The sequence below is a fragment of the Perissodus microlepis genome, chromosome 7 (assembly GCF_051167445.1).
Source record: "Perissodus microlepis isolate ML-2025 ecotype Zambia chromosome 7, ASM5116744v1, whole genome shotgun sequence".
NCBI lineage: Eukaryota > Metazoa > Chordata > Actinopteri > Cichliformes > Cichlidae > Perissodus > Perissodus microlepis.
This window is the reverse complement of record NC_140467.1, coordinates 9,108,060-9,122,437: the sequence shown is the minus strand read 5'-3', so window position 1 is coordinate 9,122,437 and position 14,378 is coordinate 9,108,060. Positions and strand designations below refer to the sequence as shown.

The 14,378-nt window shown below is 38.8% G+C and overlaps 1 protein-coding gene across 2 annotated transcripts; it reads right to left on the bottom strand.

Annotated features, from left to right (window-relative positions):
* Positions 1-7,645: 7,645 nt before the first annotated feature.
* Positions 7,646-13,958, bottom strand: pdp2 (putative pyruvate dehydrogenase phosphatase isoenzyme 2). 2 transcript variants are annotated; one of them, XM_084933220.1, is made up of 9 exons: positions 13,852-13,958; positions 13,321-13,450; positions 13,023-13,214; positions 12,379-12,498; positions 11,995-12,281; positions 9,977-10,082; positions 9,661-9,897; positions 9,266-9,565; positions 7,646-9,134 (listed from the first exon to the last, which is right to left on the bottom strand). In XM_084933220.1, exons 2-9 carry the CDS (start codon positions 13,396-13,398, stop codon positions 8,859-8,861), a joined length of 1,596 nt encoding a protein of 531 aa, XP_084789346.1. In that variant the 5' UTR covers positions 13,399-13,450; positions 13,852-13,958; the 3' UTR covers positions 7,646-8,858. The 2 variants fall into 2 exon arrangements, with proteins under 2 accessions (XP_084789346.1, XP_084789347.1); XM_084933221.1 differs by having other exon boundaries at positions 13,321-13,454; positions 13,852-13,940.
* Between the last annotated feature and the right edge of the window lie 420 nt (positions 13,959-14,378).

The window sequence follows — 14,378 nt, the reverse complement described above, 5'->3', positions numbered from 1 at the left end:
TTAAATGCTGCACAAATCATTTGATATTTTGCCAAACAAATCATGGTTGATATGAACGCCTTCAGATTCAGATTTTGCATTTAACTTCAGTCTGTGACCTCTTACCTTGCCCAGATGTTGTAAAGCCCTTGTTTATTCATCCACGGGCTTTCATATAAACAGAAAATATCCATCCAACCAGAATAACAGACATTGAACAGCTTTTCTCACGGCTACAAAGTTACTTCTTATACCACACAGTAAACTTGTTTGGTCAAAGTTCACTTGGGTTGGATGATAACGAACGGTTAAAGTTCACTGCTGAGGAAGTGATTCAGAGAGCGTGTTAGCCATGAGTAAAGTGCTTATCAGCTTGAGGGCAGGGCTTTCTGTAAGATCAGAGGACTTGGTTCATTTTAGAAACAAGAAGAATACTTAGAAATACAACCCCAGCTCCAAAAACATCAGGATGCTGTATAAAATCAAAATTAAAAAATAAAACCCCAAAATGCAGTGATTTGTGAAACCCACATTTTATTCACAATAGAAAATAATAAAAAAAAAAAATCAAATGTTACTGCTGAGACATTTTACTATTTCATGAAAAAATATCTAATTTTTAATTTGATAGCAAGACACTGGAAAAAAAAAGTTGGGAGGGAGCAAGAAAAAAATGGGAAAAGTAACTGGTATTAATCAGTTAAAGTAAAGATGGACAGACCCTGCATCTAGAAATTGTGGAACAATTTCAGAATAATATTCCTCAACACTTTGAATACCTCACCATCTACATTACAATCTCTGTGCTTGAGGTTAAAGGCTGAAAACAATTCAGAGTGCCATTCACAAGCGCAGGTTAAAGCTCGATCATTCGCAGAAGGCATACGTGATGATGATCCTAAAACAGCGCCATCTTCTCTGGGTCAAAGGCCATTTAAAATGGACTGAGGCAAAGTGGGAGAACTGTACAAATCAAAAATTGAAATTATTTTTGAAAACCAAACATCCTCCTAACTAAAGAGGAGAGGAAGCGTCCAGCTTTTTGAGAGCTCAGCTCAAAAGCTTGCATTTCATGCCAAGAATTTGGCAGCTTGCGCATCTAGAGATGCACCATCAAGGTATATACATGTTTCAGACCGTTACAAATGATCCTTTTTCAGGGATCGCCTTGCATAATTCAGCTAGAGCGCATACTGCTCTATCTATTACGACAGCATAGCAAGTCTGGCTGTTGAACTGGCCTGGCTGCAGTCTAGACCTTTCACCAGTTGAAAACATTTGGCACATCATGAAATGAAAAATACAACAAATGAGACCCAAAATTGATGAGCAGCTAGAATCCCATATCAGATAAGAATGAGAAAATAATTATCTCAAAAAGTCTTGGTATTCAATTCAAAGTTTAGGGCAAAGAGAAGAGGGAACAGAGAGGCGAGACAAAAGACACTGTATGAGACAAAGAGCCTTAGTTTAATCATTTTTAATGATTGAATGCATAGTGGTGTATAAACACGAAGGGAGTGAAAAGAAATGCTCAGAGCTTAATGTGATGTCCCCCAGCAGCCGAAACCTATTGCAAAATAACCAAGGGATGGATGGTTCAGGGTCATCTGATCCAGCTCTCACTATAAGCTTTGTCAAAAAGGAAAGTTCTAAGCCTAATCTTAAAAGTAGAGAGTCTGTCTGTGTCCCAAATCCAAACTGGGAATAAAGGGGCCAGAAAGCTGAAGGCTCCGCCTCCAATTTTACTCCCTCCCAGACTACTTTTGAAAACTCTAGGAACCACAAGTAAGCCTACAGCCTGCGAGTGAAGTGCTCTGTTAGGATAATAAGGTAGATATATTACATAGAGTGTTAATAAATATAGATTAATCATAGTTCAAATTGAAGTAATAATGATAATGGTTTAGAGGAAAATACTGAAAAACTGAAGTTAAATCAAAGCTCAATCAGAGAAGAAGTGTCTAAGTAAAGAAGTTATTAGAGATTCTTTACCTAATGACACATCTGTGGGAAAATATTTTTTTAATCAAACAAATAATTTGTGCTATTACTGCCAATGTGAAATCTACGTTTATCCTTAGCTAGCAGTTTCAAATTTCCTTTAGTGTTGCCTGCTTTGGCCCCTAGAATACAGTCAGCTATGGTCACTGGAGTATAGCTACGCATGTGTGCATGACCCTCAAAAAAGTCCCGGCTGAACCTAATGGACACGGTTACCAACAATCATTGAGCCATTACAAATAACAAAAGATACAAAGATTTTTCTTTTCATTCAAACACAAAAATATCCTAAAATAACTCCACATAAATAAAGTACATGCATAGAAAGACAATGACTGGATAGAAAATAGTCAAAAAAATCTCTTTTTAAAAACCTAAATCTTATATTCTGTGTCAAACAATATAGCGATCATGCATAGATACATATTATAGAAAAATATTACATATATTAAAACCTATAAATCCAGTACATGAGACCATAAAAGTAAATTAATCATTATATTAATTAGCTTAGAAACCCTAATAAAAAAATAAAAATGTATCACACTTGATCGGGACAACAGGACAACAGCAATTCCTCATTTAATCCTCCAGGAGGTGCTGTTTGCAAATGAAATTTCCAGTAGACTTCCCCTCAGAGAAGCTTCGGCTCTTTATCGCCACCTTTTATTAATGCTCAACCATTTCATCGAACTGAGTGAATCTGCCTCAGAGCCTTTACCTTCACGGTCAAACACCAGGAGAGAGTCATAAGGAGGAGCTGTGGGTTCACTGTCTGCAGCACATGTATTCTAAGAGGGGACAGCCACAAGCACATATAAGACTCTGAAAATATTACAGTCATATAAACTGTAAATCTTTACATATATACCAAAGGTTTGCTATTAAATGCATGTATTGGCTTTTGCATTGGCTTGTATTTGTAGGCGGTAGTTTGGGCAGCTCTGTGCAGTAGGAAGAACATCAGTGCAGAAGACTTCAGGACGGTTATCAAGCCCTCTGTGGAGCTGGCTCAGGTCATAGACCTATAACACAAGATGAACATATGTAATATAAACTAGGTACAAAACAGGGAAGTACGGTGGCCCTGATAGGTCAAACGCACCAGCACATATAAAAATGCTGCAAAAACACACAAAGAACGAAGGAAGTTGAATAAAACAAATCTCACCAAAAAAACAAGGGAAGTGTTTTTGAAGGAGACATTAATGTGAGTGAAGCACCGAGGAAGTGGCAGAAACCAAAACATGTGAAGGATTGCATTTGTAGTGCGTTTGACCTTTCAGGGCCACCGTAGAAAAAAGCCTCAGAAAAATGTACCCCCTACTTTAGTGTGACTGCGGCATCAACTTTCTCAGGCAGTCATACTGCAATTGTATTACATCATCAGTATTTCCCCCTAAGTCTTCTATTTTATTCGTTAGTTTCATTAGTAATACATTATCCAGTGTTGCATCACCAACACAGAATCTCTCATTCCAGGTCTGCTTATTCTCCTTCTGCCCACCAGGATTCCTCAATCAGCCGTCCAACTCTGCAAGTAATCCAATCACTCAATACTTTCTAAGCTTTATCTCCCATTTGCTTTTCTGTCAATCATTAGCAAACCATTCTCCTAACCACCAGAATTATGTTTGCTTTAACCTGTTTACATCTATTAAAAACTGCAAAACTGAGCATAGTCAAAAGGTGTGTTTTATCCTCTCATGTGAGTCTCTCTTGTGAGTATTTTTTCCCTGTCCAACGGCATATGCACATACAAAATCCCCGATCGCCAATCAACAGTAAAAACACCCTCAGGGGGCTGATCTGCTCCTGGTCCAGTGATCTTGTAAGTTATGGCCACCTTTTTTTCTTTGTTGGACGTCAGCTAATCCCAAAAAATAAAAATGTCATTTGAGCAGAGGTGAATACAATACAATATCACTTGGTTTATATAACCCCAATTCCAAAAGAGTGAAGACACTGCATGAAATGTAAAAAATAAACCGAATGCAATGATTTGAAAATCTAATAAAGCCATTTTACAAATTTACAAATTTGTTCCTTATCCCTGCATCCAAAGGACAAGGCTGAAAATCAACATGGGATACACTGTTCTTCAGGCCCTCAGGCAGGACTGCATTAAAAATAGACATGATTCTGTCATTGAAATTACTGCATGGGCAAAGAAATCACTGTCTGTGAACACAGATAAATGCAGGTTAAAGCTCTATCATGCAAAAAAGAAGCCATATGTGAACATGATCCAGAAATATAGCTAGCACCTCCAGAAAAGCAGGACAATGTGACACTGCCTGCTGGAGCTGTTACAACAGCATGACTTCATAGTCGACTGAACTAGCCTTCTTGCAATCCAGACGTTTCACTAACTGAAAGCTTTTGGCCCATCAGGATCGAAAAATAAGACCCAGGAGTGTTGAGCAACAAGAATCCTGCATCAGACAAGATCAGGAAACATTCCTCTCCCAAAAGTACTGAAGCTGGTTTCCTAAGTTCTAAGAATTGTTGTTAAAACAAGCGAAGGTGATATGCAGCGGTAACAAGAGCATTTCCCAAATTTGTCTTCCTGTCATCAATTGTAAAATGATCGTGATTGATATTTGATACGTTTCTATGTTCTATTGTAAATAAAATACATGTTTATGAGATTTGAAAATCATTGCATTTACATTTTACGCAGCATCCAACTTCTGTGGGATTAGGGTTGCATGGCAGCAGTTACCTTCACCAGATTTTTGGGGTAAGGATCCCTGACATTTTCTGAAAAGCTAATTGGTGGAATAACCCACTCCCTCTTCATCCATTTCAAGCTGCCAGACACAAATGGAGACTCCACAATGGGAAGCTGCAGGGGGAGGGTGTAAGACCTTTTGAATCAGGACATCATGTCGCACCAGATATAGTATTTAATCAATGAAATGTGACGATGCAAATAATTCTAAAATTACCTCAAGACCTATGTTCTTGGAGACTTTATTTGGGCAGCTTTTTCTGTTTTTCAGGCACTGTGGTTGGATCCCTGCAGGAGCAGCTTGAAATGCCAAGCACTGAGGAAGCAACAATAGACATTATCCTAATAATGCTAAGCTTACAATATACGTGTAAATGTGTCATAGTGAAGTGTTAAAAAACAAACTACAATCTGAAAACAATGTAAGTTAAACACATCCTGTTTCTCCTGACTTTCATTCATCTTCTCTTCAGAGCATACCTCCACCTCTCCAGGCTCTCTCCCACCTGCTCCCCACTCTCATTACACATCACAGCGCTCTCCACAAACACTGTTAAACTGACTTCATCTGTCAGCTTGTCCATCACTACTGTGAACGGGCTCAGAGTTGAGCCCTGATAAATCCCACCCCCACCTTGAACCTATCTGTATCTCCAGTTCTCGTTCTGCACCACCCTCACATACTTCTCTGCCACTTCTGACTCCCTCATACAATACCACAGTTCCTCTGTTTGGCATCCTGTTACATATTTTCTCTAGATCCACATAGACACTCATCAGCTCTCTAGTAACTGCAGCTCTGCCCGTTTCCCTTTGTTCTTATAAATCAGTACCAATACACTTCTTTTCCATTAAACATCCTCTCACTCTCTGAGATTTGTGTTAAACAATCGGGTTAAAAAGTCCACTGCCCTCTCCATACTTCCACAGCACCAACTGCCTGTCCAATTTTCATTCTCTTCATAGTTGCCCTAACGTCCTCCTTACTAATCCTCTGCACTTCCTAACTCACTAACTGTCCTCCATCTACCCTCCTCACTCTGGTGTTCTTTATTTATGAGCTCCGCTAACCACTCCTTCTACTTTCTCTCTTCTCTTTACTTGTTAGCATATTTTTATCCCCGTCCTTAATCACCGTAACTAGCTCCATGGTCTTTTTCTCCTTCTCTAGTGTCCAGGTTCACATACAGTTCACTGTAAGCCTTTTACTTTGCTTTTTGTTGTACTCCTAGCCTCCGAGTAGTCATGTCTACTTTTTTTGTTTTCCAGTTTATCTCTTTTTGATACTTCCCCGTATTTCCTCATCTTCCTTCCTCTGGCTAAATGCAATACCAAACACCTTCTTGGCAGTTTCCCTCACCATTCAACCGTTTATGTGGTGCTGAATGTTCTACAATAGCTTTAACTTGACTAAGCCAAGGCCTGTTAACTTCTCATTAGTGATCATGGTTGACTCCGACTGGTAGATTCGTTCAAGGCATGTTTGGAGGAGTACCAACTGTACCAACTGTCAAGCATGGTAGTGCTCAGGTGTTTTGCTGTCGGTCGTACTCGTAATTAAAAAAAGTGTAGGAGGGCAAACTCCAAATGCTCAAACTTCACCCTAAATCAACAGCCATACAGTTGAAACTGGGAGACAGTAGAGTGTTTCAACAGGACAATGATCCCAAACATCAAAACTGGTTTTGGAACAGGCAGACTAACATTAAGCTTCTACAATGGCCTTTCCAAATCCCTGAACTCAACCCTACTTAAAATTTGTTAACCACTCCTAAATATCAGGATGGTGTCAGGAAAACACACAATTTAAATGAACAATTGATTCCCCCAAGAAGAGTAGTCACGTATCCAGACAGAATTATTTCACAAGCTTGTTCATGGATCAAAAGTGTCTGCTCAAGGTACAACTTGGTTAAGGACATTTAAACAAATACTAGTGAGCTTGTGTGTATCATTTCAAACCTGAGTGGTTTAGAAAAAAACCAAAAAAAAATAAATCAAACCTTGTAAAGCCAATACTGCCAATAATGCTACTAAATAAACAGTCCTGCAAAAAAGTGTTTACCCTCTTTCTGATGTCTTATTTTTTTTTTTCATATTTGTCTCAGTTAAATGTTTCAGAACATCAAACAAATGTAAATATTAAACAAATATATCTAAGGAAAGACAAAACGCTATTTTGTTCAATGATGTGAAACATGTAGGTTTGACAAATATGCAAAAAACTAAGAAATTTTAAAAGTGAAAAGATTGTATATAAAGATGCACATATTATACAAATATAAATAAAAAACTAAGTGTTAAGGGCCATGAGGTCATTTGAGACATCTCAAAAAGCAGCGAGAGAAACAAAAAACACTCATGTGGATTTGATACAGCAAAAAGAGCACCCACAAGACCCTGGTGTCCCCCATGATTTCAAGTATAGAAACCCTACAGTCCAATGTCAGATTGCCAAGTTTACTTATGTTTACTAACGGGTCTTTTAGTGTTTTTCCTCTTTAAATGTCCTCCATCAGTGCAGTAATTTTCCTAGCAACTGTCTGTGACTGCCTTCTTTAACTGCCACCGGCTACAGTATTTGTGTTTAGCGTTTCACTTTCTTCACACGCTGCGTAGCTGATTTCCACAGGAAGGAGTTAAACTGGAATTAAGAATACGTCAGACCTGCAGGTGAGGGTGTTTACACGTGGGTTTCCAACATCACATTTCAAAAAAGGCTTGAGGGTTTGTTTTTTTTAAAGTGGAATTTGTTCATATTCTCTACAATTGTAAGTGAGAGACCAGCAGAAAAATGTGAGCCACTAGCAGCATCAATTAAAATAACTTCACTTATGTTTGTACGACCATCAGGCTGATTACCGACTAACTTTTTTCCTCTAATATGTCACACACATATTTACAAAACACATTTGAGAAGAGACAGGCTCCCATGACAAGCAGAGTTTATTTTGAAAACTCCTGACCCCACTTATCTACTTTCCCAGGTTTAGGCAAAAGGACATTAAAACTATGTTTTACAATATTTAAATGTCCCCTGGTAACTTCTTTTAATCCAAATGTTTCTGACAGAAAAAAAAATCTGTTCAATGTAATATTAGTTTAATTTTACAGTAAATGGAATGGAAACATAAAAACATCAAAACACGATTACAATAAACATTTAAACTTCATTAAAAAATACTTAACAGCTTACACAAATAGGGACATGGAAAAAAAGACTAAATGGAAAAACAAAAGCACAATAAGAAAATCAATAGAAGTGAGAGGTACCATTGCGTTTGCTCCCATTATTTCACATCAAAAATACACTGAAGGACTTTTTCCAAACAAAAACTGTATTTGTGACCCATTAAATGCTGCAACTATGAATTGGTAACTGAACTTTTCCTAAGAACCAGACAAATTTGAGTGCCGATGTTTCTGTAGAAAGCATATGGATGGCCACCCTCTATTCCAAAGACATTAAGCAGGCTTAGCATGTGTGGGCCAACTGATTGTCAGATATGCGGAAAAGTACGAGCTGCAGTGTGTCTATATTTTTGGTCACTCAGGACTGTGCCGCGTTTCGTTGTAGTTCTACAGTTTGATCCGGAGGTATTTTGACCTGCATCGGTTCACAATGTGTTGTGAACTAAACTGAACGGTTCCAGACTGATGATTATTTTTGCGTTTGTCTGTTCAGGCTAGCTGTAAGTAAACACTGAAAACTGTCATTTTCTTTTAAGATCAATCAGTCTATATAGCAAGCTGTAACTGTGACAACCTTTAGAAAATGTTAACTGACTGTCATGGCCAAAAGAATTCACAATAAAACAGTATTATTAACATAGATACAGAATATTTACAAAAAAAATGTTATCAGTACAATTCTCCAAGAATCGTTGACTTTATTATTTTTGTTTTTTTAGACAAATTAATTGCACTAGTTATAAGAGTGTAGATAGGCATTGTTTGTAACCAAAACTGTATAAAAAGTGTATAAAACAATAAACGACATGACTATTTATTATATTATCATATCTGTATAGTTAATATGATCTCAATAGTTCATTTTCTAAAGATCAAGGGTCTCGTTAATACTTACTGTTACAGTCCTAATCTGAATAGCCCAATTCTCGTAATTGTTTCTCTCTGTCCATTAGTTGTGGTGAGATCTAGCCAGATCATAGTTCAGATACACCACAGTAACTGTGATATCATCTCTGTACATTCGCGCTAGATCCTCCGGCAAAGCAAGCATTGACGCCAGCCTCTCCTGGGATAGTTCTCCATAGTCCCCAGTGCCGAGAGCATGTCTGATGAGGTGTGTGGCAGCGTTTGTATCTAGAGCCGGGGAGGCACGGGCCTGGCGTTTCAGCAAGAGTTCATGCATCTGACCCAACTTCAGCTTTCTCTCAGACTGAGAAACTGGAGCCTGGAAGAAAAAGAACAAAAAGGGCAGTTAGAAGCCTTTTTGGTTTTTTCAGGTCAAGATTGCAGGATAAAGTCTAAATAAAGTGCTGTATCTAAAAGTTGCATGTTGTGAAGTAGTTTCTCCATACAAACCTGTAGGTGAATTCCACTCAGGTGCTCTCCAATGAGCCGTACTGCCTCCTCACTCCCTAGTTCATCCCATAAGCCGTCAGTACCGAGGATCAGGAAGCGGTCCTGGGGTCTCAGTTTATGATAAGTGATCTCAGGTGTCACGTCCAGGTACGGCGGTGTTAGATAGTTAGACGGAGTGTACTGATACAGATTAAGAGAGTCAAGGTCTACTCCAGATTCCAGGCTGGCTAAAATACTTTGCTGCAGCTCACGGCTCCATTTAAATCTCACATCACCAAATGCACGGAGTGGCATTAGGATCTGACAGAAAGATAAAGAATTGAACCAATGACTCATTCTCTAAACCGAATGGCAAACAAATTTGTGATCTGTTGCATGTGGCGACAAAAACCCACCCCTAGCAGCCTGTCATCTGTAACCACTGTGTTGCTCTCTGAAGGTGGATGTTGGGCTTTGATGCGTTCCACCTCAGCCTGGTTCTGTGAGTTATGGTCTCGAGAAAGAGGTAAAGCGCTCCATGAGCCATCTTCATTTTGCACCCCTAGTACTGCTCGACAGTCACCGGTGTTTGCCACGTGGATGCCATCCATGCTAACATGGGCCACACAAGCAGTGCACCCGGCAAATGCAACCTGGACAGATAATGCATGTGTATCAACCTTGTATGAACTTAAAACACACTAGAGACCGAAGACTGCTGTATCTTATTACCTGAATGGCTGTACTTCTCATTAGGTCATTGGATAGTGGAACTTGAGCCTCCAGAGAGATGTCAGCATCAAGCCGTTTGAAAGCATAATCCAGAGCATCCTGAGGACTAAAAAAAGAAAACAGGCTTTCTGTTTTGTGCTATTCTGCATACACAGACAACTGACAAGTTAAGACATAAATCAACACGTATTAGTAAAGTGTTTGATGCTGAAACGGCTTCAGTGCATCCTGTTATTGGTTTTAAATTTTCTGTAAGGCTACTACAGGGACGATGTCATTCTTTAAAAATATTTTACCTATATAGTGGTTAGATGTTGGTACTTAAGAGCACTACAGTCACCTCAGTCTAAAATTTCCTACTAGTATTCAGTAGTAGAATATGATTTAGATCATTTTCATACTCATCAGTCCATTGAGTGACCCCTATTGCCCTTTAGATGTGTGCACTCTCATCATAAAAGAGACTAGGGCTGGGCTATATCATACCGTTCACGATAATACCGGTGTAATTTTGGGCAACGATAGGAAAATGAAATATCGCGATAGAATATGGGTAAAACACGCATGCGCAGTGCCTATGTTTACATACGCACATAGCGGCGACGCAGAATGAGAAGAGCGAAAGTGGATCGTTAAATGAAACTGATGAACCAGAATTGGTTTGTAAAAATGCTGCAACTTCAGTGGTGTGGCACTGGTTTGGCTTTCGTCCGTCAGATACACAACAAAGCACTATTTTTGGTAGCGCATTCTAGCGGGCCGTCGTTATTACCGTGTCGTTTGGAAAATACGGCACACTTAAAATCAATCCTTTGATTTTTCTGAAAATCGACAGTGCAGCTTATAATCCCGTGTGCCTTATGTATGAATTCTGGTTGTGTTTACTGACCTCAAAACTATTTTATGTGGTACACGGCGCTCGAAAATCTGTCAAATGTTTTAGCACGACTTTGCTAAGCTACGAACCCGCACCGCTTGATGGATTGTCGGAGCATTACGGCTATCGCAGGCAGGCGCCTCGCGGAGTGATTCGTACTGTGCTTCAACATAATATTACCGTATTGTGTGTGTATAACCTCTTTTTAAGTTTTGTGGATATTATACATGGTTATGCTGAGGATATGTCGGCCAATTTCCACTGGAAATGCCTTTTGGTTAAACCGTCAGCAAGGAATTTGCACTGTTACATTTTTATATAACTTTAATGCACATAAAAAACAGCTGCTTGTTTAAGTGAAAATACATTGATGGGGTTTTTTGCACTAATAAAGTTGTGGAGTTGTAAAGTATTTTGTCTAGTGTCAATTATATCGTCAGTTATATCGTTATGGCAAATTTTCAAATGTATATCGTGATAAATACTTTTGGTCATATCGCCCTGCTCTAAAAGAGACCACTCACATTAATATAAAAGTGTTTCATGTTACAGTGAAGGTGTTCACTGAGACGTGGAATCAAATCATGCCAGCAAAATAACTTTCAAAGCATAACAGAGCCAACAAATCCAATCACTGCAGAAAATTCACGTTTTTCCTTTCACTTTGTGTTATGTATTTTAAAGGCCGTTTGAAAGCAAAAAATAGCATAAAAATTAAAAAGTAATCGAGGGAAATGACAAAACTAAAAAATCTATCAAATGTTTGGAAATACATATACGTCTAGACACATGTTTGCAGCTTAGGTTAGTTGCCATCATATCAATAAACCTTTTATTTCTTGTTGTGCTTGTATTATTTCACACCCACCTGTTGCCTTTAACAAGCATATAGCCCATTTTAAACTGTATTATTAAACCCCACTCAAACCTTTTATCACTACCACAGCATCCATCCCTCCACAGCCTCTGAGTCACACACACAAAAACTGGATAATGCTTTAAAAGCTGGGTCAAAGCGTTGACATTTGTATAATTTTACACCATTTGTTACATCTATCAAGGACTAGGTTTGAAACAATAAAACAAGCTAAATAATAATTCCTCCCAGTCTTTGCTGAAGAGAAGATTTATTTGCATTTACCTCATGCCTGACTCATGTTCATCACTGTCCAGTAATTCTTGCCAGAAGACTCTGAGGTTGTCGATGTACAGGGAAGCAGATTCACGATAATTAAAATCTGTATGATGTTTATACCACTGCAGGATGGGAGGAATAGGTCTGCTGTGCTCCATGCATTTTTCGAGTTCTTCCAGGCTGTGCCTTTGCATCATTGCAACTGCTATATAGTACAGCAGCCGCTCACTAACGGCCTGAGCACACGCCCAACCCCCGTGGCCATCAAACACTCCAAAGAGCATGCCCTTTGACTGGAGAAGACAGAGAAACATAAAATTTGATTTTACAAGAAACAAGTGAAAAAAAAACACAGATTTCACTATAGCAAGGGGGGAAAAAACTGCATGCCTGTAAGCAGGTGGCTGCACTGCGACGGTCCTCATTAGGAGTGTTAGCAGCTAGCTGGTTGCTCTCAAACTTCCTCACAACACTTAGTCCCCTGCCATCAAACTCTGGGACACTCACAGACTGAAACAGAGATATGGTTTGTGTTACTTTAGCCATTTACCAAAACAGTTACATAATAAATATGAACTTAAAATGAAGACACTTAACTAGAGTTTGTCAATATTCACATTCAAACTGAAAAAGGTTTTTGAAAGAAAATGGCAAAGAAAATTACTGAACTCTTTTCAACCCAACTGAGGCAAGCATTCAGGATGCTGACAACAAAATGCAATAAATGAATAAAAAGTAAAAACTAGTGTTTAGTGCAAACTTCTTCTGCACATTGTACAATGGCCAGCTCATGATAGTCTGAGTGCTAAAGATTGTTACCCAGTCAAAATATGTGAGTAAATTTCTCATTTCCCAAACACTTTCAGAGTTTTGCTAAAAGAAGAGGTGATAGGCATAATGGTAAACACAATATTTTTTGATGCATATCGCTGGTATTTAGTAAAAAATTAGCACAATATTCTGTCTTTGTTGTATTTTCATTTAATTAATAAGTTTAAAGTATCTGCTGGGTAAGACTGTGTGCCATCCCTTACTTGTTCATTGGATCTAAGAATACTGTTGATCTGTACTCTGCTCTGCTGAAAGTCCAAATCCTGATGAGTTGAGAGGTGTCGCTGGCTTTTAGACAAATTCCCAGATTCATCACCATTGGATGGACCCCAGGATGAGAAGTAGCAGTGGGGTAAGGGTGACTGAGAACAGCAAATTGCTACAGCGTGTGCATTCTGAGGAAGAAAGGGGATTAAAAATACATTAGGGCAGTGGTTGCTAAAGCTTTTCTGCTAGACCCGCCTTTGATTTAGAAGAAAGAATAAATAAAAGCAGACAAACCTGGAATTGAGCACCAGAATAAAGCGTGAGTGAGTTTGACGCTCGTTGCAGGATGCTGGCGTACACACGTCCATACATCGCTGTTGCGACACTCTAGGTAGGCTGTGCTGCAGCCTAATCACCTTTATGCCTAGCTCAAGGATGAAAAAAAATAAAAATGTTATACATTTGCTTATGTGTATGGTGATGTTACGATGTTCCTAGCGATAATTAAATGGCTAGCGTAAGCTGGTAGCATTTTACATGCTCCATAGATCAAACAGTTTCAGATTAACAACATGATACATTTGTTACACGCCACTCCCAAGTGGCATCTTCTGACATTTAGGTACATTATGTGCAAGTCCGCCACGTACCACTGAGCTGTCAACATGACACGTAAAGTTAGCTTGCTAGCTGGCTAGCTTGCGCTAACATTTAGTTAAAAACCACACCGTACTAGCGTTACCCAGTAGCCTGTACCTAGCTAAACTTCCACACATACAGCGGCTTAAGATATATGTCAAGTCAACTGAACAGCCAAATACGTACAAACTTCGTAAAACTTCGAGTGAATCGATGTCCATTGAGTCACAACTCAAAATCATAACAGGACGGTCACGTGCTGAAACGTCTGACGTAGCAGTTATCGCGCTCTGCTGTAGTAGATGTAGAGCTTAGTGGGGTGCATGCTTCCTCTTTTCTTACCTCTACTGCAAATTTTTGGTGTCGATCCATTACACAATCGATCATTGTGATCTTTACTTCCCACAATAATTAGTGACTATAACAAAACACACTTTTCAGCTTTATATGTATTTTGAAACTGAGTTTTCTTTCGAGACCTGCAATGTGTGTCTGCTTCTAAAGCACTTTGGATCTGTTTCTGTTGTTTGTATGTGTTATAGGCCGTCAATAAAATAATCTCGACGAAAAGGTTCAGACATTTTTCATAGTGACTGTTCGAGGTATAGATTTTAATGTAAAAACAATCATTTATCTTTAAATGTATTTTTCTGTCCACCTCTTCTTGGCTCTTTCAACGCATTTGGGAGAACAAAAAGTTGTGTTATCTTTCT